Source organism: Phoca vitulina, unplaced genomic scaffold (genome assembly GCF_004348235.1).
Source record: "Phoca vitulina isolate PV1807 unplaced genomic scaffold, GSC_HSeal_1.0 scaffold42, whole genome shotgun sequence".
Classification (NCBI taxonomy): domain Eukaryota; kingdom Metazoa; phylum Chordata; class Mammalia; order Carnivora; family Phocidae; genus Phoca; species Phoca vitulina.
In genome coordinates this window covers 2,295,656-2,319,330 of record NW_022589745.1, presented here as the reverse complement: position 1 = coordinate 2,319,330, position 23,675 = coordinate 2,295,656, and the positions used below count along the sequence as shown (strand labels likewise).

The 23,675-nt window shown below is 47.3% G+C and overlaps 1 protein-coding gene across 3 annotated transcripts; it reads left to right on the top strand.

Moving 5' to 3' along the window:
- Positions 1 to 912: 912 nt before the first annotated feature.
- Positions 913 to 22,651, top strand: RNASEH1 (ribonuclease H1). Of its 3 annotated transcripts, none has more exons than XM_032430121.1 (9): positions 913 to 1,154; positions 2,057 to 2,172; positions 5,780 to 5,938; positions 8,036 to 8,162; positions 9,093 to 9,147; positions 9,556 to 9,640; positions 10,232 to 10,356; positions 12,291 to 12,409; positions 22,222 to 22,651. In XM_032430121.1, the coding sequence occupies exons 1-8, from the start codon at positions 1,024 to 1,026 to the stop codon at positions 12,375 to 12,377; spliced, it is 885 nt and encodes a 294-aa protein (XP_032286012.1). In that variant the 5' UTR covers positions 913 to 1,023; the 3' UTR covers positions 12,378 to 12,409; positions 22,222 to 22,651. The 3 variants fall into 3 exon arrangements, with proteins under 3 accessions (XP_032286012.1, XP_032286013.1, XP_032286014.1); XM_032430122.1 differs by lacking the exon at positions 22,222 to 22,651 and adding an exon at positions 16,674 to 17,642; XM_032430123.1 differs by having other exon boundaries at positions 914 to 1,154; positions 8,063 to 8,162.
- Positions 22,652 to 23,675: the final 1,024 nt, after the last annotated feature.

Here is a 23,675-nt window from a genome sequence, read left to right as displayed (position 1 = left end):
ATACCCCGGGCTTGGGCAGCGCGCAGTAGGTGTTCGGTAAGGTTTGCCCAACTGAACACCTAGAGAAAATTAAAGTCATTTAAAGTTAATTCGAAAAGCAGTACTTGCCAGTGGACAGGACTTTGCAAAGAAGTTGTTTTGCTTACAGAGCAAAAAGTCAAATATCGGGCAGAATTCTAACAAATCGCCTTTACGACTAAATTTTCTCCCTGGTTCCCAGTGCATTAGGTTTTGACACCCTGCTGGTCACGCACCCACGTGGGTGGAGCGCTCCTCTTCCCTCCGGCCTCGGCTCTCTTTTTCATCGCGGAATGCCAGTCCTTCCGGCCTCTACGACAGTTAGGGGGCAAGCAACTATTTCTTTGGTTGGACAGCCCCGACTGCACACAAAGGGCCCGGGACAGCCCCCCAAACCGCTGCGAGGCCGAGGAGCGGCGAGAGGAGGGGCCTCTAGCTGTCCCTCCAGCCCACACCGCCCAGACCCCGCCCCTCGCGCGGCTCCTCCCCAGACCCCGCCCGCCACAGGCACGGTCCCGCCCCTCATTCGGCCCCCGTCCCGCCCACATTGCCCTGGCCCCGCCCCTCGCCCGGCCCTACCCCTCCTATACCGCCCAGGCCCCGCCCCTCACGCTGCACCTCCCTGCCTACACCACCCAGATCCTGCCCCTCACTCGGCACCGCCCCAGACCCCGCCCCTCAAGCGGTATCTCCCCGCCTACACCGCCCAGACCCCTCCCCCCGGGGCCGCCCCGCCCCCACGGCCCAGACCCCGCCCCGCTCTAGTCCCCACCCACCTCCGTAGGTCCTGCCCCTCCCGGGACCGCCCAGGCCCGACTTTCTCCCTGACCTCCGGGAAATTGAGCCGGAAAAGCGCAGGGCGCTCGGCCCCTAGGCCCCGCCCCGCAGGCGTTGCGGGGACGTGCGTCATTTCCCCCGCGCCGCCGCCGGAAGTTGGGTCTGTGTGGTGGTGGTGGTGGCGGGAGCCGGGGAATTAAGGTGCTGGGCGATGGCCAGCTGTGCGCGATGACCAGGCTTCTGGCCGTGGCGCGCAGAGTTGCTTTGGCCGCCGTGCGCTGCAGCACCCACGGCAGCAGCGGTCTCAGCATGTTTTATGCCGTGAGGAGGGGCCGCAAGGCCGGGGTCTTCCAGACCTGGTGAGTGGGCTGCTACTCCCCAAGGCTGAGGGCAGGGCGGCGGCAGGCGGCTCTCCTGACTGGCCCGGAGCTCCCGGCTGGCGGCCTGGGCTGGAGCGCGTGGGAGCCCCGCCGCCGGCCGGGCAGTGGGGACCCCGGGCCGGCCGCCGCGGGTCTCCGCTGACGTGGGCTTGCTGGTCCCGTCCGCAGGCTCCAAGTCGGTTTCATTTTTGTTGGCAGTATCGGAAATGCCACATGTAGTTTAAGGGTGGCCGGGGGCCTCAACTTAATCCTTCCTGTTTCAGGGAAAGAGTTTCCAAATGGTTACACGTAGTCAAACTCTGATGATACCGAACCCAGTCTTCCCTGTGCTTTTAAAAAGGGAAATTCTTATAAACTAAATCTGGATCCCTGTAACGGTCCTCTGAGGTGGGTTTATCATTTCCAGGGGTAGTTACTGTGGTCAGGACGTTCTTGGGGTTAGTAAGTGACACAGGTAGGACTTGTATCCGCGCGTCCTGACGCCACGAGCAGGACTGTCCCCGCCATACGGTAGCAGGCTTTGTTACCTGTGTGTGGGCGGGCACTTGTTCCCCTTCGTCGCTATGCTGCTGCGGCAGAAGCATCTCAGAAGCTCACCTTAGCTGTAGTGAAATGGTTGATAGGATTTCCTTCTTCAAAGACCCCAAATTTCTAGTATGTTTTCAGATTGAGGAAAGTGACATGCTGGTGTCCTGTCTGGCTGGTACATAGCACCACCGGGTGAAGGCTTGGGCCGGGGACAAAATTACAAACAGCCCTGACCGTTTGTCCAGTTGGAGCTGACAGCCCCAACCTTTTCACACTATTCCCAACCTAAGAAAGGAATCTGTTAAAAAGAGGATCAGCAAGGGAGGAAGGAAGTAACCCCCACTCTATTCCAGGAGCGAATGTAGAGCCCAGGTGGACCGGTTTCCTGCTGCCAGATTTAAGAAATTTGCCACGGAGGAGGAGGCCTGGGCCTTTGTCAGAAAGCCTGCAAGCCCGGATGGCTCAGAAGGTAGTCAGCTGCGCTCGTCACTGTGGCGTTTTAACCTGCTCAAAACCTTGCATACCCCAGCGTCACTTGGTCTGTATTGCTGTCTTCCAAACAGAAGATGTGATGATTGTTTCCACTTTCCTATTTTACAGATGAGGAAACAGGCAGAAAGTAGTTCAGCTTAATGGTTTAGCTTAGTGGTTTCTGTTAGTAACAGTATTAGAGATAAGCTGGGACTCCAATCTCATGTTCATTTGGAGTCCTCTATTTAATTCTGTTTTATTTATTTTTATTTTTTATTATTAAATATATTTTTTAATATTTTATTTGTCAGAGAGCGAGCGCACAAGCAGGGGGCGGCAGGCAGAGGGAGAAGCAGGCCCCCCCGCTGAGCAGGGAGCCAGACATGGGGCTCCATCCCAAGACCCTGAGATCATGACCTGAGCCGAAGGCAGATGCTCAACCAGCTGAGCCACCCAGGGGCCCCTAATTCTATCTTTTAAAAAATACTTGTTCTGTTATCAAACTGAATGGGCTACAGTTTTAAAGTGTTGAATGTAGTTTGTTTCCTGGCATGCACCTGTATGGTGTTTCCTTCTTTTTTAGGACAGGGTCACACAATCAGAATTTCCTACAGTTTCACATGTTGCAGAAAGTATAATTAATTGAAGCTTAAGTCCCAGTATAAAGAACATCAAGTATGCAGAACTAAGGGTGACTGCTTGAGAGCACAAAATTTTTAAAATACAGTTAACCCTTGAACAACAATGAGTTTGAGCTGCGTGGGTAAACTTATATGTGGACTTCATTATATTACATTTATCATATAATATACATTTATTGTAAATTTTCTTTAGGATTTTTTTTTTTTTTTAAGATTTTATTTGTCGGGGAGAGAGAGAGTGAGCACAAGTGGGGAGAGGGACAGGCAGAGGGAGAAGCAGTCTCCCTGCCAAGCAAGGAGCCTGATGTGGGATTCGATCCCAGGACCCTGGGATCATGACCTGAGCCAAAGGCAGACGCCCAACCGACTGAGTCACCCAGGTGTCCTTCCTTAGGATTTTAACATTTTCTTTTCTTTTCTTTTTTTTTAAGAGTTTTATTTATTTATTTGAGAGAGAGACAGAGAGCACAAGCATGAGCGGGGGGTAGAGGGAGGAGCAGAGGGAGAAGGAGAAGCAGGCTCCCTCCTGAGCAGACATGGCTCGATCTCAGGACTCCGGGATCATGACCTGAGCCAAAGGCAGACAACTTAACCAACTGAGCCACCCAGGTGCCCCTTAATAACATTTTCTATTCTCTGTTACTTTATTGTAAGACTACAGTACATAAAGACATACATAAAATATGTGTGAATCAACTGTTCACATCAGTAAGACTTCCAGTTAACAGTAGGCTATCAGTAGTAGTTAAGTGTTTAGGGAATCAGAGATTGTACTCAGATTTTCAACTGAGCAGGGCGTCAGACCCCCACGTTGTTTGGGGGCAAACTATATATCTTAACCTATTTTGAAGAAGTTGTGTCTCATTAGCTTTACTCACAAATATTTTTACTAGTGGATTAAGATGAGACAATAGTTTGAGTCCACTTTTTTTGAGCAGGCTCTCTACAATCCCACTGAGATGCTCAAGCTTTGAACAGCTGCTCCTTTGGGAGGCCGTAACAACTGCAGTCAAAGCAGAATTCAGGGAGAGGCAATCACGCTTAGGAATCTACCCTGCATGACAAGTTTCTGAAGCAGGGCAGAACCTCACTCACTGTGCATCTGCTTCACCCTGTCTCCCGAGCAGCTTTTAAGGAAGTTGTGATGTGACCATTACATTTTCTGCCCTGATGGAGAAATCAGTTTGGGACAGAAAACCAATGTGCAAGTATGGCTCTTGTCTTAGTTGGGTTCTTAATGCTTCCTTTTCACTGCTCTTTTGTTTTAACCAAATAGTAATTTATTTATACTTCAATTCTTCTAACAGAAGAATAGAAGTATGTTTCTGTTTATTAAATACTCTAAATCCTAAGGCAAGATAGTTCTTTATATCTATGAATCACCTTTCTTAAAAGTTTACAGAGACCTCCAAGTTACTGACTTATATATATAAACTGGAATTTGACATCTTTAATGTTCAAGAACTCTGTCAAAGTAGAAGTGTTAGCCCCTTTCCCAAATTTTCTCTTAATGTGACATATATTTTTATTTTGTGATTCTTGAGCTATTTGGCAGTTATCATGATTTATGTAAACTGATTTGGGGTTAACTTAACCAAGTTTTGTGAAGGGAAAATTATCTGACAGCTATGGGCTCCTTTTCCTTCCAAGTCTTATCTGTCCTTTAAAAACTTTCATTCCAATTTAACTTTCTGTTACTACAAGTAAAATCAATATTTGTATTGATATTAAACTTCTATAAAATTACCCTTTGACTTATACTTGTGTTTTTGGGTTTACTTATGTAAAGTCCCTAGAGGAATATTTTTTTTTTTTAAAGATTTTATTTATTTACTTGAGATAGAGTGAGAGAGAGAGAGAGAGCACAAGCAGGGGGAGTGGGAGAGGGAGAGGCAGGCTCTCCACCGATCAGGGAACCTGACGCAGGACTCCATCCCAGGACCCTGGGATCATAACCTGAGCCAAAGGCAGTCACTTAATCCATTGAGCCACCCAGGCGCCCCCCTAGAGGAATATTTTAAAGGTAAATACAGCAGAGTGGAAAACCAAACATTGCTCTCCATAATGGCTTCACTCAGATTTTGCTTAGATAACCTTTAGCAGTCTTCTGACAGGTGTGGGTGGACAAGCTACTCCAGGCAGGACATTCTGGCTTGGACCCAAGTGGTGGGTGTTCAGTCAACATTGGAGCCCCATTTCTCCATCCCTGGTTCAGGGATGAGGTTAAAGTGAACTCTGTAGTGTTGGGCTTTGTTGTTATTTTGGAAATAGAATTAGTTGCTCCTTCTGTGCCCCTATTCCCACTCCATAAAATGAGAATGTAGGAAAAGCTGCTCCCACATAACCTGAGAGAGTGTGTGAGAACCTTTGGGATTAATCCTGCGTCCCCTGGCTGAGCTCCTGAAGGAAAGCTCTGCAGCTACCGCCCTGAAGGAACCCAGTCCCTTCTGCTGTTTGGTTTCTACTTTCCTTTCTCAGTGTAGCCCACTGTCGGTTTACTTAAGGTCCAGTTACCCGTGCCCTCTCAACTTTCCTGGAGGTTCTCAACTTGGCATTGATGGAGTTGAAGTATCTAGAGTAGTAGTAGCTACAAAATTCTAGCCCTTGTTTTCTTTCTGGGTTAAGAGTCCCTTAGATTGTCAAACTGCCCACCATCCCTGTAGGATTCAAAACCTTTGGTATCTCTACTATCTCTGTCAAAAGCAGACTTCTACTTTAATAGAAATGTTGTTTTGTCTTCATATTGCCCTTAATCAAGCTTATGGAAAATTTAGAGTAATTTCGTAGAACATCAAAATCTGACACGGTGTGGACTGTCTTAAGTCATAGCCTCTATAGGGCCACAGACAAAGTGTATGTAAGTCTGATTTAGTGATACTAAATCACTTACTGAGTTTCTGGATTCTTAAGCATTTCATGTTATGTTTGTTTTTTCCTGGTTTATGAGTAGACTCGATCTTTCAGGGACAGAAAATAAGCATGAACAAGAATCACAGGTGAAAGTCAACAAGCGACTCCGTGAACCCTCGGATGGAGAGGAAAACGCAGAGCCCTGTGTGAAGCATGCGAGACAGAACACAGGATCCGTGCCTTCAGTTAACAAAGACTCGTTTTCTTATATGGGTATATCTCTTGGATTTTTAAGTTTTCCATATAATAATCGTGAAAATAAGTGTAAGAACGTTTCCCACTTAATAGGGGGAAGTTGAGCTAATGTTTAGCCTTTTCATTCTCATCTGAAAAGGTTATTTAAAAATTTCTAAGGTTACTATTTTATAGTTGATCAAACTGCAGAATTATTAAAACTTTGGACATTCATCAGAAAAGCATTATGTGGCCTACAAATGAAAAACCGTAATCTTTTGAAACCCTAGTATTCTCTTGTGCACACAGCATTTCAGGTCACTATGAGAAAATGCAGAGGCTTCAGCTTCTTCAAATAAGAAAGGGCCTGGAGGGCGCCTGGGGTGCTCAGTTGGTTAGGCATCTGGCTCTTGGTTTGTGCTCAGGTCCTGATCTCAGGGTCAAGCCCCCATGTCAGGCTCCGTGCTCAGCAGGGAGTCTGCTTCCCCTCACCCTCTGCCCCTCCCCTGCACATGTGCTCATGCGCTCTCTTTCTCTCTCTCAAATGGATAAATAAATCTTTAAAAAAGAAGAAGTAAGGGCCAGACAGAGCTCTTTCTTAGAACCAGTATCTTAATACCATTTACATTTAGCCTTTGCAAAACATAAATGATTTTACCTAGTCCCGAGAAGCAAAAGAGCTGAATTTTTCCTCTATCTTTAACTCCAGGGATCGGTTTATATTTAATTACTTATGTTATATAAATTTCCTTTTTGTTTTTTACACGTATGAACAGAAAATAGGAGTAAGTAGCTTTTTTTTTTTTAGTAAGTAAGATTTTTATATAAATCAGTGTGTTTGTAGGTTCCAAGTTTTCTCCAAGAATAAGCTGTCTTATAATTCAAGGAAAACCAATAGAAAATGTTTTTTGTTAAGCTGTATTAAAACTGTATAAATCAATTTTGCAGTTATGTAAAAAAAAAAAACCAGATGTTCTGGATTGGTTACTTGCCAGTAGTAATCAGAGCACATATGTGTGGAGTGATTGGGTGATGAGCCATTTCCAAGGTACTAACAGTGGTTTGAAGTACAGTGGCATTTAACGCAGTGCCTGATAGGTTGAGACCGAATTCAGTGACCAGAAAGGTTGTTGTGTGGATGGTGTCAATTTCGGTTGAACCAAGGATTCTTGTCCAACACCCATGTTTTTCCACACTCCCATCCCCATTCTGGCTAGGAACATGTTCTTCCTTTAACGTCCTCCCTCCTCTTCCCTTTGCCTCTGCCTTGTCCAGTCTATAATCCTTTTGAGAAACAGCACAAAGCCTCTATTTGCCCCCATGGCCCTACTCTTCAAGATCTGCCAACCTGACTTCTCCTGCCCCCCTGCTAAGAGTGTTCTAGTCATCAGTGGCCTTAGAGTGGCCTCATATCAGATCTCTTCTACCTACTTCTTTACAGCATTGTTATGTTGGGCAGACCCTCTTTTTTCTTTTTTTTGTTTAAGATTTATTTATTTGACGGGGAGAGAGAGAGTACAAGCAGGGGGAACAGCAGAGGGAGAGGGAGAAGCAGGGTCCCTGCTCAGCAGGGAGCCTGACTGGGGGCGGGGGGGGGGGGGGGCTGGCTCCATCCCAGGACCCTGGGATCATGACCTGAGCCAAAGGCAGACGCTTAACCGACTGAGCAACCAAGGTGCCCCTGACCCTCTGTCTTGATGGAAAGAAGCAAAGACAGGGGACCATAGTTTACTAATGGCAAATATACTAAGAAAAAAAAATTAGACCAACATTTGTCAGAGGACTAGACCTTCCGGCGGACAGGTCCTTATCATGCCAAGGCACTACTTGTTTGCCAGGACAGCTCCTGGGAGTGAGTGTGAGCCCTGCCCCCCACGGGGAGAGGGGTAGTGGCACCGTTCTGACCTCTGTAGTGGGGGAGGCAGCAGCGGCTCTCGCTGCAGGGGGTTCTAGGTTCACAAAATGACTGCCTTTACCCTTAATTTGCCTGTCATGCAGAACCGAAATAGGAGTGCATGCTAATGAGAAAGGGTTGAGGGCCCCTGTGTAAGGAATCGGTAATGTTTTCCATTGCACAGTACTTTGTCAGTTTAAAATGTGAATACAGGCTTACTGAATTGGGTGCTTTGGATGCAGTGGCACTCAGGAAGTCCCCTCTTCCAGGAGAGTTTGTCGTCGTCTACACTGACGGCTGCTGCTCCAGCAACGGGCGGAGGAGGGCACGAGCAGGGATCGGCGTTTACTGGGGGCCGGGCCATCCTTTGTGAGTAAACGAAGTGAATCGCATTCTAAAACTTGTCAAGGAGTGAGGCAAGGTCTGCTGACTGTTTGGTTAGCTTTGGCAGAGGGAACGCAGGACCAGGTCATGTCAACACTGACAGCTTTGTTCTTCAGGATTAAAAGACCCCGGCATTGCTTTCTTCACCCTGAATCTTGACAAGTCTCTGTGTCCCGCTGATGACATCTTCTACCAGAATGACTTCCCTGCCCTCTAGGAGAGTCACATGTCTCCTGTGGGATGGTTTTGGCAAGGATGTCCAAGGTCACCAGGCCTGGAACCCGTCATGTCCCCACGACTCTTCTGAGGACGTGTGAGCTTAGAGGCGACTCCTAGTTTTTCACCAGGCACAAGGCCAGGGTGATGCAAAATGTGATCATTCAGATACACTGGGCAGCCTAAAAATCAGTGTAAAAGAGGGATTTGAGTCTGTGAAGTAGCCACATCAGTTCTGAGCTTTGTCTCCAGCATTTGCAGGTGCCCACAGCACTGTTGGGCATAATGTAACATAAACTGTTCAGTAACAGTAAGACTATATTTCTCTCGACTTGTGGTCTACAAAGTTCTTTCCCTGTGATATCTCATTTTAGCTTCAAACGCTGTAAGAGGTAGCGAGCTTGTGTGGCACTGAGTGTCTGCGGGCTTAGTGCTCACCCAAGACCACACGCTAATGTATTTCAGGGCCAGAAATAAAAGTTTGCTTTTGAATTCCGGCCCAGTATTCTTCACAAGACCATCCCATGGTGCTTTTCTGTAAAACGTTAGTGCTCTTGGTTTGATTTTTAAAGGCTGTATTTTTGTATGATTTCATATGTCAAAAAAGTGTATCAAGCCTATCGTCCATTGAGAAGCTTAAGGAATCACTTTGAGAATTAGCTCTTTTAATTGATTTCATTTTCCTTTTTACGATCCCAGGAACGTAGGCATTAGGCTTCCCGGGCGGCAGACCAACCAAAGAGCAGAAATCCATGTAAGTTGTCAGACGCATTTCCCGCTGAGAGTAAGTCCATCCTAGCGGTGAGCTGTGTGCTCTGTGTGCACAAGGTACTCAGAGTGACACATTTCCCGCTGAGAGTAAGTCCATCCTAGCGGTGAGCTGTGTGCTCTGTGTGCACAAGGTACTCAGAGCCCAGAAGAAACTTGGTTTGGGGTTACTAACGACTCTGACGAGTAGGAATTTTCCAGAAGAATTTTAAAAGTAACTTCAAATAGGTGTGCAAGCAGAACTATATGTGTAGCATTATTTCACACAGAGCATATAATCATTACAGTTAGCTCAGAAAAAAAATGTTTAAGTGGTGAAGTGATTTTGAACATCAGTAACATTGAAAGTTGAACAGTTTCTATAGCATGATGACTGACTCGTCATTTCTTCAAGGCAGCCTGCAAAGCCATCGAGCAAGCAAAGGCTCAGAACATCAAGAAGTTGGTTCTATATACGGACAGTATGTTTACTATAAATGGTAAGTTTTTACATTTTACTTCTTCTAGTGTTTTTCTAGTAAACATGAAGGAGAATAGGTATTTCCTTTCCCTGTAGGAAGTATTGTATCAGGGCAGGACCCAAATGGTAAATGAGGACAGCAGTTGGTTTGTCGGGTATAAAGAGAAAGCTGGGGATTCTGGAGCTCAGTTCTGCTGCTCTGGAGTTTGCCACATAGACATGTCTTTGCCAGGCTCCTAAGATAGGGCAGCAAGATAGATATATCCCTGCTCTTGTGGTCCTTCGAGTGTAAACATGCATAAGTAACTTAAGGTGGCGTGCTGATGGCTCCTTTGAGAAATAATCATGTTTAGGACACGGGGAGGGGGTTGAAGAGGCGGAGGATGCGTCCTCTTAGGCTGGGAGCTGTGGGTCAACACCAGTCCGAGCAAAGGGACAAGCAGAGGAGTGTGCCAGGTCTGTACCTCCTGTCAGAGTACAGCCTTTGTGGGCCAGTGGCAGGTCCACACGCCACCATGAAGATGAGTAGAGCGGGTAGAAGAGGGAAGTCTAGGGAGGAGGAGACCAGGACATTCAAGCTCAGTGGGCTGTGAGTGTGCATTTCTTGTAGGTATCACTAATTGGGTTCAAGGCTGGAAGAAGAATGGGTGGAAAACGAGCACAGGGAAAGAGGTGATCAACAAGGAGGACTTCATGGCGCTGGAGCAGCTCATCCAGGGCATGGACATCCAGTGGGTGCGTGTTGTCTGAACCAGTCCTGTCACATGGCTGTGAGGACCAAATACTCTGAGAGGGGGGAGAGAGAGAAGGTTGGGGGGGACAGCAGAGAGAGAGTCTCAAGCAGGCCCCACACCCGGTGTGGAGCCCGATGTGAGGCTCTGTGTAGCCACCCTGAGATTGTGACCTGAGCCAAAATCAAGAGTTGGACGTTTAACTGACTGAGCCAGCCAGGTGCCCAGGACCAAATATTCTAAATTAACTGGAGAGATTAGTGCTTTCTGTAAGTGATTTAATGACTTAAGTTAAAGTAACCGTTTACATGAATATGTACTATATCATAGTGTGTATTAGAAATTGGAACTCATTTGAGTCTTGACTACCGTATAAGTAATGCTGCTTATCGTTGGTGTGATTGTGTGTAGAACACACTGTTGGGGCAGCGTGACTTTAGGGGTGTTCAGTATTCCTCACATTGTCTTGGCAGTGCTTAGGAGTGCCTCGTCTGGGCTCACCTTGTTGCAGGATTTCTTTTTCTTTAGTGCCCGTGGTTGTGGTCATGCCACTTTGAAGAATGAAGAGGTAGACCAGATGAAGAGTGGTGGGCAACAAAGCAAAGTTTATTGAGTGATAGATAATACAAAGCTCCTGAAGGGGGGGGACCTGAGAGGGTTGCCACCAGAGTTTCTAAGTCTAGGGGTTTTTATGGGCTTGTTGGCGGGCTGTTTTAATCTGAGTAACCCTCCTTGCGCCTGTCACCCAGTCAGGTTTTTGACATCTATCACGTGGGAAAGGGTAGAAGGCTCCTTCCAGGGTGGTGTAAAATCCTTTTAATGGTTGTTTCCTCTTGGTGGAGGGCGGGGGGCTTGTCCCTGCCCACCTTTCTTCCCACTATCCTTCATTAACCTCATCACTGTTAAAGTGACTTCGTGATAGTCAACCTGTTGGTTTCTTTGGAATCAGCCATAATGTCAAAATAAAACTAATTTATAAGGTATTTTGTTAAAAATGAAGTGTGATAAGACTTTAGTAACATGACTTTTTTTTCCAAAATGGAAATATTTTTCTTATTAATAGATAGTTTTTATTAAAACTTTTTTCAGGGGGTGCCTGGGTGGGCTCAGTCAGTTGAGTGTCCGACTCTTGGTTTCGACTGAGGTCATGATCTCAGGGTCCTGGGATTGAGCCCTATGTTGGGCTCCTGCTGAGCAGGGAATCTTCTTCTCTCCCTCCCACAGCCCCTCCCCGCTGCTCATGCTCTCTCGCTCTGTCTCTGTCAAATAAATAAAATCTTTAAAAAAAAAACTTTTTTCAAACAATACAGAGCAAGTTAAACTGCAACCATTTCTTAACCCTATATTGCTCTTCCGCCTCAGGACCACTGAGAACAGCTTGGTAATGTAAGGTTTAAATCTGCCCTTCAGCAATGAGGATGTAAACAGTGGTTAAATCACAGAAGCACACGCCTGGGTGGCTCAGTGGTTAAGCGTCTGACCCTTGATCTCAGCTCAGGTCTTCATCTCAGGGTTGTGGGATCAGGCCCCACGTCGGGGCTGTGCTGGGTGTAGAGCCTACTTAGTAAAAAAAACAAAAACTAATCACATAAGTATATCTGCTCTTTCTGACAGCACTTAAAGTATGTGTGTTGGATATATATTTGTCCCCATCTATACATATGTATGTTTTACCTGGAAAACTTTCCAAGTCCCACCATTAAGGTGGAAAAAATCAGTACAGTTTGTGGAAAATCAAAATGGGATTTTTGTAGATGCCTGCGTTGCATCAATCCACTGGGCATACATGTTGTGCCATTTAGAACTGTGGGGGGGGGGGGGCCTTGGGGGGAGGAGTGTTCTCCCACTCCGCCCACTGGGAAGTCAGTGAGGATGTACTTGTGTGTTGCTTGTGTAAAAAATCAGTAAAGATAAAAGGAAAAAATATTTATTTAACAGATGCATGTTCCTGGTCATTCGGGATTTATAGGCAATGAAGAAGCTGACAGATTAGCAAGAGAAGGAGCTAAGCAATCAGAAGACTGAACGAAGTAATTTTAATTCTTGGAAAAACTTGAGTGAGTGACTATTTTCTTACCATTCCTTACTGGTGTGAAAAATAAAATTTGCAGTAGATGGGCAGATACAACTTGCAAAAGTAAATCAGTCATTCTGTGATATCCTGTGATAAAAAGTCATTAAATTATAATAAATTGAGCATCCTTCGAGATTTGAGCATTATTTGAAATTTCAGCATTATGCTTTATTGGGTTTGACACTGTTCTCATTAGTTTTATTGTAGTCTGGACAGAAATTTTAGGACTTTGATTTAATAAGGCATGAATACAGTAGTGGTTTAAAAATGCAGACAAGGTCTGGAACCGTTCTGAAAGTGTTCATTTATCTTCTAGTTGGCAGGATTGAGTCTCAGAATGTTCAGGTTGACTTGTACGTACGTACCCGTGGGTTAGAGCAAGGCAGTGCTCCCTTGGTGGCCACAGCCCATGCCAGGGCCCACACCTCAGCCGAGGGAATGCGGGCTGAGTCTTCACGGGCTGACACCCGTGTACCAGGCAAGCCTGCACATAGCCCTGGCTGCTTGACTGTGTATAGAAGTATCTTACAGAGCAAGATGCATAAATAAATCTTTTAAAATTTCTTTGGCTGTTTTTGTTAAAAGCACTATGCAACCAGGGGCCCCTGAGTGCCTCAGTCAGTTAAGTGTCCAGCTCTTGATCTCAGCTTAGGTCTTGATCTCAGGGCATGAGTTCAAGCCCCACATTGGGCTCCATGCTGGGTGTGGAGGAGTCTACTTTAAAAAAAAAAAAAAAAGCACTATGCAAGTTAAAGTTTGATATCATTTTTTTTAAGATTCATTTGAGAGACAGCGAGAGAGAGAGCCCAAGGGGGGGAATGAGAGTGGGGGGAGAAGCAGACTTCCCCGCTGGGCAGGGAGCCCAATGTGGGGCTCGATCCCAGGGCCCTAGGATCATGAGTCGAGCCGAAGGCAGACACTTTGACCAAGCCATACAGGCACCCCAATTTTTTTTTTTACTACTTTATCATAAAAAGGTACAGAAAATGGGGCGCCTGGGTGGCTCAGTTGGTTAAGCAACTGCCTTCGGCTCAGGTCATGATCCTGGAGTCCCAGGATCGAGTCCCACATCGGGCTCCCGGCTCGGCAGGAAGCCTGCTTCTCCCTTTCCCACTCCCCCTGCTTGTGTTCCCTCTCTCGCTGTCTCTCTCTCTGTCAAATAAATAAATAAAATCTTTAAAAAAAAAAAAAAAAAAAAAAAAAGGTACAGAAAATGACACGAATGTTTAGCTCATTGAGTTTCATTACTATAAGGTGAATACCCTTATGACCACCACTCAGGGCAAGAACTAGAACTTTGCCAAACACCCCAGAAGGCTCTCCACGTGCTCCTCCAACCCCAGCCCCTCCCTCCCTCCAAAGTTAATCCTGACTTTTATAAAAATGACTTCTTTGTGTTTCTTTATGGCAATTGAGCCTCGCCTACTTTTTTTTAGACTCGGTATTTCTGAAGTCTCTTTATTGCATGTATTGGTCTCCTTGTAAGGTTTACCTGTTGAGGAACCTGGGCCATTTGTCCTATTGGTTCCCAGAGTCTAGATTTGCCACATGCATTCTCCTGGCACAGTCCAGCATTTTCTTCTGGCCTCTGTACTTCTGCAAATTGGCAGCTGGTCCCAGAGGCTTGATCAGAATCAGGTTCCACACCTTCGGCGAATGATAGATGGCCACGTGCTTTCATCAGCAGGCATAGGCTGTTTGCATTTTTCTGGAATTGGCGGCTGCTGGAGCTCAGTGCCTAGGTCTGTTAATGATTCGGAGGTTCCAAAATGGTGATATCCTGTGATTTTGCTTATAAATCTTATATTCTGTGATTTTGCTTAGGCTGGGATGGTTTTAGAAAAAGACGCTTCCTCTCGTCTGCTGTTTGGTTACCCAGTGGTAGTGTTCATTTAGGAAAGGCAGGATAAATGCAAAGTAAATTAGTTCCCTGTCATCCTTAGAAGGTGGCCACTTAAGGTTTTTTTATTTATACGTTTTTATAACACTTATGTGTCATGAACTCATCTACTTAAGGCTGTTGGATAGGTTTCAGGTCATTGCAATTTTTATCTTTATTGAACCCAAGTTGTATCTTCTAGGGCTTGTAGGAGGGGGGCGCTTCAGCTTGGCTCTTTATTTCTTTTGATTTGACCCTCATGTGTGCACACACATGCACTGACCACGCGTGTACACAGGTGTGCACCGTAGGCTCACACACACACGTGTACGGACCACGCACGCATGTGCACCCGGTCATCAGTAGCTCCGTTGCAGTCTGGTGTGTCAAGGTGCTCTAGACCCTTCTTGTACTTTTCCTGCTCCAGATCTGGAATTGCCTATTTCTCTAAGAATCTCTAGTTTCTTTCTTTCTTTTTTTTTTTTTTAAGTTAAGTAAGCTCTACACCCAAGTGGGGCTTGAACTCACGACCCCAAAATCAAGAGTCGCATGCTTCTCTGACCGAGCCAGCCAGATGCCCTAGAATCCCAATTTCTTTTAATGGCAGAAAAGGTATTTCAAATGCTTGGTGCTGGTCGCTATGGGGTTGGTCATTGCTTCTAGGGCTTTTCAGTGGACAGAATTATAAAGCATACACACATGTACACACATTTAAAGATAAAATATTTGAGCTCATATTGATATTTCCAATAGAAACTCAGGATTTCAGAGTCCTTAACTCTTCTGTGTTATGTCTGTGTCCTACACTGAGAATCCTGGGAGAGATGCTCCCTAATTACGCTCTTGCTTTATCCCACTGTAACATGCAGTATGTGGGTACTAATACTAATGTTCTGCTGTGATGGTGAAACAGCACTGGATGTCCATGGTCAGCCGTCACACAGTAAAATCTCCCCCTCTTACCCTCATCTCAGCTCTCTTCTGTGTATTCAGTGGTTACACAACCAGCGTTTGGTCAGTGTCATCTTGGAACCATACTCCCTGAGCTCCCCACATTGACCTTAATTTGTTTGCTTTATGTTTGAAATCAGTTTTGTAGGGTATGAAATCCTTGGCTCACATTTTGCTTCCTTGAGTGTCTGAAGTATTTATTTCGGTTTTTTTCCAGCATGAAAAGCCCAAGGAGTCTTACTTTCTTTCTTACAAGTCATGTCCCCTTTTTGCTTCAGTGTCCCGAGGTTTGGTTTCATGCTTCTCCAGTCCGAAGTTGTGTTAGACTGTGTCGTGTGTTGGTCGCCCTGGGTCAGTGTTTGCAGGAGCACAGTAGGCTCTTTGTGTGTGTACGTTCACATCTGCTATTTCAGGAGCGTTTCCTGAACTGCGGCTTAGTGTTCTGTTTTTCTTGCTTTGGCCTTCTGTTTTGGGGGACCTTAGTATCTCTGTGTTGAAATCTGATTTGTCCATCCTCTGTGTTTTCCACTTTTTCTTGACTGTCTTTCATCTCTTTTTAAGTTTATTTTGTTTTTTAAAAGTTGTCCTCCTATTGATGTCCCATCTCTAAAGGCATTATTTGTCTTTGTTTGCTCTTGATTCTCATTTCTGAAATTAATTTTCTTGTCTCTCTAGTTTCCTTGAATTCTGTCACCTTATTTCTGATATTTTTTCATGCCCATGTGTCATCCTCCCATCTTGGATCTTATATTTTGATGTTTCGAAGCAGTTAATTTTGGTCTCTTTGGTGGGTACGTCTTTCTGGCATGCCCTCGCTGTATGTAGGGGTGTTTGTTCTGCTCCTTTTTCTTTTGTCTTAGAATAGCTCTCTGTGGGATTGATACTTTACCGTCACTCATTTTCCTAAACATTTAGTTGAGATAGTTTTTCCTCACTTCACAGAGTTCTCTTTCCTGTTGAATTTTGAATCATGGCTAAAAAAATGGCAGCTAGTTTCTGGAGCTCTCGCAGCTCTGGCCCTACCGCACCTGCATCGAGTCCTTCTTTCTCTCCACTGTCCCTGTCCTGCTGGTGCTGGCTCTGTCCCCACCACCTGGGTCCCTGCGGGTCAGCTGCGGTGGCTCTTGGGCTCTACGGCTCCAGCCCTCAGAGCTTCTTGCAGTGGGTCCCTTGCACCCATTCACCCCCAGGGTAGGGACAGCTGTCCTGCTCCAGCCACTGGCCTCAGGCTGGCCCGCCACACTTGGCAGTGGACACCTGTTGGCCCCGTTGGGGTGTCCTTTCAGAGATCTGTCAGGGGCCCAGGGGCCCCACTGTGCTTTGCCCCACAGGTGTGTAGGCTGTGGTGGGCAGGCCCTGTCCTTCGTTCCCGTGTGTCAGCTTTTTGGAGTCACCATACCGTTTTGCTTTTTAACAGCTTTATGGAGGTGTGCTTGACGGACAGCAAATGGCACGTGTGGAAAGTGAACTATGGATTCCCCTGTGAAGTCCCCGCCAGAACTGCCTGTCACCCCCCGCCGGGGTTTTCTCATGCCCCTTTGAAATCCTTCCCTCCCTGACCCCATCCCCAGACGACAACCGATCTTCCTGTCACTATAGACTAATTTGTATTTCCTAGGATTTTATATAATCCTACAGTATAAACTCCTTTTAAGTCAGGAGCTTCTTTCCCTTAGTGTAATTATTTTGGCATTCACGCGTGCTGTGTCTATCAATAGTTCACTCCTTTTTATTGCTGAGGAGTATCCATTGTATGGGTACACCACAGCTTGTGTGCCCACTCTCCTGTTCATGGATATTTGGTCGTCCCCAGTGTGGGGCTGTTGTAAATAAAGCTGCTGTGAACATGTATGTACTCGTCTTTTCCTGAACATGTGCTTTTATTTCTCTTGAGGGGAGTGGCTGGGTCACATGGCAGGTGTGTATTCGACTTTAAGAAACACCAACCAACATCTTTTACCATTTTACTTTCCCATCAACGGGGCAGGAGAGTTCCAGTGTGCTCCCCATCCCTGTCAGTGGTACTTGTCACCTAGGTTTGTTACAGACATCTGTGGTTCTGTTTCAGGTGAGGGTTTGGGAGGATCTAAAAGTGCTCTTACTGTTGACACTACCCTCCAAAAATCTGATTTTTTTTTAATTGGGCAGTTCCTCTTTATGTGCCCAAGATTGGAAGTACAGAGATGAAAGATTGTGCCTTCCAAAACTTTCCAGTGAGCTAGGGGATTTGCACCAATGCAAGTAATATCCATACAGAACAGGAAGTGCATGGAGCTTGAGGTAAGATGAAGCCCAGCCACTTTTAGTGGGAAGGGGAATAATAAAGGTACAGGAAACTCCTTCTTACTAACAGAAAACATCTTATTGATTATGTAAAACCAGCAGCATTGGGGCGTCCAGGTGGCTCAGTCGGTTCAGCGGCCAACTCTTGATTTCGGCTCAGGTCATGACCTTAGGGTTGTGAAATCGAGTCTCACATGAGGCTCCGCACTGAGCATGGAGCCTGCTTGAGATTCTCTCTCCCTCCCTCCCTCTCTCTCTCCCTCCCTCTCTCTCTCTCTCTCTGTCTCAAAAAATAAATGAAAAGTAGCTGCATAACAGCTTTAGAAATGTGTCATTCTGTCAGCTTTGTCAAGGTCAGGACTACAGTATAGAACATACGCTCTGTGTCGTGGAATACAGAAGCTTCTCAGCTGCAGCTCCTCTCAAAATACGAGCTTAATGCTTTGCAAATGGAGGCTGTTGAATTGTAATTTGTAGCTTCCACGCCAGAGCGATGAGGTGACTCCCTTGCTGGGGTTTGAGAAAATCGAGAGGATCTGTGCAGTCTCTCAGGTCAGGCACATGAAATACCAGCTAAACACAACCAAACCGAAACCCCAGTTCTGGCCGTTGGGCACCTCTCATTTCCAGTGATGTTTATCCCGAGTCAGACAAGCCTGGGGCCTTCAAAGGAAGACCTCGGCCTCCATGTCTAGATGTCTCCCTCATGCTCATGTTCTGGTAGTTCTGGAACAAGGACAGGGAGCTGCGCAGTAAGAGCCCCTTTTCATGTACCGTGCTGATCGGACCCGCAGAACCGGGTGAGAGCAGGCCGTCGGCACAGAGCGTCTTGTAGCGCCGCTGTCCCTCGGTCTGCGGCTCTGGCGTTCATCACCGCCTCCAGTAGGGGGGCACGCGGGAGGGGAGCTCACGGGCAGGGTGCTCCTGTCGGTGTCATGTCCCCGGCGCGTGGAAGGTGTTCAGATACTTGAAGAAAACCTGTGCCAGTTTGTGGAAACAGCTGTGGTTCTTGATTGTCCACCAAGGGGATGGAAGGGAGAGAGATCGGCACAGGACCACTCTGGTCTGAACACTGACGTGAGTTACGATTTTGCAAAGAACAGCTTTCATCAAAATATGCTCAAAATTAGGATTCCTCCCTGGTGCTTTCTGGGGAGCCACAGTGGAAGGAAGGATCTTAGATGAACACAAACAGGATCAGTTAAGTGGGAGAGAGGACTGGCAGGTGCCAGCCCTGTCCCCATTTTATAAGCTCTATTTCTTAATCCCAAAGGTACACAAGAATTTAGTATAAAGGGCAGTAACTCACCAGTGGTGTAAACAGAGCCTTTTTACCTAGGACTCAAAAACCATTAACCATAAAAGAAAAGTAAAGACTACATAAAAATCAAAAAGTTATGAACTGAAAAGGCTTGATTTTTTTAGAGAGTGTGTGTATGCACACAGAGGAGAGGGGCAGAGGTAAAGGGAGGGAGAGAATCTTAAGCAGGCTCCGCAAGCCCAAGGTGGAGCTCAGTCTCACGACCCTGAGATCATGACCTGAGCCAAAATCAAGAGTTGGATGCTTAACCAACTGAGCCACCTAGGTGCCCCTTGAACTAAAAAGGCTTTAAAAAGCCATAAGCATAGACAAACTCAGAAAAAAATCTGGAACTGCTATGACAGGAGGCTGATTTCTCTGATACATAAAGAACTTGTGGAAAGTGAGAAAACGCCTAATAATAGAAGAACGGGCCAGTCATAAATCACTCAGATGCACATGCCCTCGGGCAAGGAAGAGATGCAGCTTCACTCCTGAGAGCATGCAAATTGACACTACAGAGACATCATTTTTCTGTATCCTATTAATACCTCGTAGTGCAGGATTTATTAGCAAAAATCCAAAAGTCAGTGAGGCTGCTGGGAAACCATGCGCTTCCGTGCTATGGTGGTGAGCACAAAATGGAAAACAGTTTGCCCTGTGTACTGAAATGATGAGGGCACTTACCTCTCATCCGCCCTTTGCCACTTTTTGGAATTTGCACTGCAGATAGACCTGCAGACATCCAAATAGAAGACGAGGTTTGTAGTATCTGAAAAGGAAATGGTATTGGGGCTCGCCAAAGTGGCCACGGGCGGCTCACAGTGGGTCCCCTGACCCCTCGAGAAGCAGAGCACGGAGGGCTTGCAGCGTTTTGTGCAGGAGGGTGGGATATGACCCTCGTGCTGGAGCACCGAGACGGTACCCTGAGGGGGTGCAAGGCGGGCGGGAGCAGGTGCCAGGAAGACACCTCTCCACGTGTAAACCCCTGCACGTTGTCTTGATTTTGAATCATGTTGGAATGCCTGCTCAAAAATGAAACAATTGGAGAGGTCTGTTTTCCTAGGGAACGGGAGGGATTGGTGCGCTCGCCCGAAGGACTCCTGCTGGCAGAAAGCCTGGTCCAGCGGGTGGGGCTCGCTGAGGGTTTGAGTGCGGGCCTCTGTGTTCTCATCCACATCGACTGGAGCCACACAGGCTGCTCAGGCCCTGGCGTCGTTTGTACTGGGAGGCACAGAACAAGCACAGGCCCTCTTCCAGGTACACAACCTGCTTTAACCTAACATTTGAATACCCAGAGGCCAACAGCTGAGTCCGAGCTGTGGTGGGCTGAATGACCGTGCCCCCCAAGTTCCTGTGTTGAAGCCCTAACCCCCAGTGTGGCTGTATTTGGAGATGGGGCCTCTAAGGAAGTAATTAAGGTCAAATGAGCTCACCCCCTCCCTGCTCTGCCACTGGGAACAGAGGAAAGGCCACGTGAGGACACAGTGAAGCCAGAAACCCAGTCAGCTGACACCTTGATCTTGGACTCTGGCCTCTGGAATTGTGAGAAATAAATACTTTAAGGCCCCCCCGACCCACTGGTGGCATTGTGAATGGCAGCCTGAGCTGGGTCCCCAGTGAAGGACGCCTGGCGAAGTCCAGTCTCCTCGTTTTTGGGGAGGCAGTGACGTTGCGGTCCGGTCGTCTGCCCCCCGGGTGCTGGCTGTCCTCACTGCTGGCCGCGGGGCTGCGTTACCCGACTCCGGAGGCGGGGCGCGGGCTTCCGCTCTGAACGTGTCAGTGAGACAGCTTTGCCTTGTTGGGTGACAGGTTTTCCTGAATGGGATTGTTAAGCTCATAGCATCCACATCGTTTTGCTGAAGCCCAGAAGAACAAAAATAAAAATTAAGAAATAGAACTGTAGAGAAACAAAATTATTACTCCTATATTTGGTCTGTGACTTTTTTTAAACCAGAAAAATGTCTATTTATTTAGAGTCAGGAATCTCAACATTGGTGGGGACTTCCTTCTCTGTGACAGGCACTAGTTAGTTGATTGATCTTTTTAAAGTTATTCAGATAGACTTTCAGAAAACTAAGAGGCAGAGATCAGTGAAATGAGTACTTTCCAGCAAGTCCTTGTTTTCCATTTTCGAAGATAGGGACTGATAAGCACCAAGAGCCTTTCTGGTGTCTGGGCCTCTGGTGGTGACCTTCCGCTTTTTGTTTTAAATACCTGAGAGCCGCACACGAAACCCGTCTTGAGGCCCACCAGAGTGACTGTGGTCAGGCTTGGAGGACCGGACGTGGGGACCGCCCCCGGCATTCTGTCAGCAGAGGCTTTCAGAGCACTTGGAGAGTCTGGGCATCTCTCGCTCCTCCCTCTGAGCCTACTGCGGGCACATCCGCTCCGGCTGCGTGAGTGCCGGAGCTCCTGACAGGTCTGCCCTCTCCCACCTGCCACGCAACAGCCGCAACGTCAGATGACATCACTCCTCTAGGGCCGCCCAGGCCCCTCACGTCCAGCAGCCCCAGGCCCGCAACTGAGGGCACCATGTGCGCTGGGGCCAGCTGCTGAGAGGCCGCCCGTGCCCTTGGGACCCCGTCTGTGACCTGCCCCGTGCGCGGGTCTCCGGGGCTGCCTGATCCCTCCCACGATCTCTGCACAGAGCTGCTGGTGGCCCGGGGGCTCTGCCCAGCCGCCCAGAGGGCCCAGGGGCCCATCTCTTGAGACGCGCCCGTGAGGGGCTGTGGCAGCTCCCTGTCAGCCAGGACCCAGCACCCTAGTGCAGGTAAAGGCACTGCTGGCCCGGCCCTGAATGGCTGTACTTTTGACAAGGGGCCAGTGACCTTTCTTGGCTCTGGTGTGTTCTGTAAATAATCTTGTTCAATTTTTAGTTAATTCTCAGGGTGCCTGGGTGGCTCAGTCGGTGAAGCGTCCCAACTCGGGATTTCAGCTCAGGTCATGATCTCCCCCTGCTCGGGTTCCCTCTCTCGCTGTGTCTCTCTCTGTCAAATAAATAAAATCTTTATTTTTTTTTAGAGATTTTATTTATTTATTTGACAGAGACAGTGAGAGAGGGAACACAAGTGGGGGCAGAGGGAGAGGAAGAAGCAGACTCCTTGCGGAGCAGGGACCCCCATGCGGGGCTCGATCCCAGGACCCTGGGACCATGACCTGAGCCGAAGGCAGCCGCTTAACGACTGAGCCACCCAGGCGCCCCAATAAATAAAATCTTTAAAAAAAAAAAATTCTCTCTCCCCCCGCCCCTCCCCCTGGGTTGCACACGTGTGCTCACTCTCTCAAAAAAAATTCTCAGGGGCTTTCTTAAATGTTTACACATGCTAAAAATCTCTCTGATCACCACCTCAGTATTACTGAATACTGCTTTTCTTTCCAGAGGAAGCTCACCAGATCTGAAGAGTCTTACAGAGGATGGCAGGACTTTGTGAAGACAGAAGACTGCAAGAGGAGTTTCAGTTGGTCAGGAAACGGATTTCTCACTCAAAAACCTCCCTCCCAGCCTCAGTAAGCCTGCCATCCCCTCGGAGCGGAGGGCTTCATCGAGTCTCCCCGCTGAGGGCGTTTGTCACTTCCCACAATGAGGTTTTTTGTGTGTTTGTTAAAATGTGATGGGGAAGTCCTGCATGGAGATTATTGGATGGCAAGAGAATGAAATGTAAAAAGAGAAATTGGAATTAAAGAATTTAAAAGGTTATGTGGCTCCTCTCCCCATAATACCCCAAAGAAGCACATCCTTTATGGTTTTGGTTTTTTTAAGATTTTATTTATTAGAGAGAGAGGGAGAGCACAGAGGGAGAGTGAGAGGGAGAAGCAGACTCCCCACTGAGCAGAGATCCCAGTGCGGGACTTGATCCCAGGACCCTGAGATCATGACCTGAGCCAAAGGCAGACGCCTAACCACTGAGCCACCCAGGCGCCCCCTTTATGTTTTTTTGTTTTGTTCTGTTTTTTTTATTTGACAGAAACACAGTGAGAGAGGGAACACAAGCAGGGGGAGTGGGAGAGGGAGAAGCAGGCTTCCCTCGGAGCAGGGAGCCCGATGCGGGGCTCGATCCCAGGACCCTGGGATCATGACCTGAGCCGAAGGCAGACGCTTAACGACTGAGCCACCCAGGCGCCCCTCCCTTTATGGTTTTTATTAAAACGGCTCTGAAAAAGATTCTTGGATCATTCAATTAGGGCTCCTTGGCCACCACATTGTCATGATTCAGCGTGACCCATGTCTTTTCCTAGGGCTATGAGGCTGACCCACCCTCAGGAGGGCGTCCGTCTGGGGCTCACTGCTGGTCACAGTGAATTTGCTAGGCTTCACACAGGACCTGTCCATGAACGACATCATGAACTAGCTTGTGGTTGGGGGACGTGATGTCTTCTTCCTACTAACTCCCCGTGGCACCTGTGCCTTGAATGCACACCAAGACATGAGAGTTGAGGGTCTCCTTAGCCTCTGCAATGAGGGCAGGAGAATAGTTTGTCTAGAAGGATGTCGTGAGAGGGCCAGTTGTTGGGTCATCTCCTCTAAGGGAAGACACCCTCCATTGTTCTGTGATCCCCAGAGAGAGCGAGGCAACTCCAGGCCAAATGTACAGTGTGTGTGTGTGTCCATACTGCTTTTCAGAAAACTTGACACAAGTTTGCATTTTTCCAAAAGAGTGCCTGTAAGGATGCACCCTTGCTAATATTAAGTCTTCCCAGACCTTCACTGGAAATACTCTTTTTCTCTTTGCCAAGGCCCTTACCAGACTCCTTGCTCTGACTTACATTAGAGATTTCTGGAGAAGTTGGGCATCATCTTTCCGTAAATCTGTTGGTCACTTGTATATATGGCTT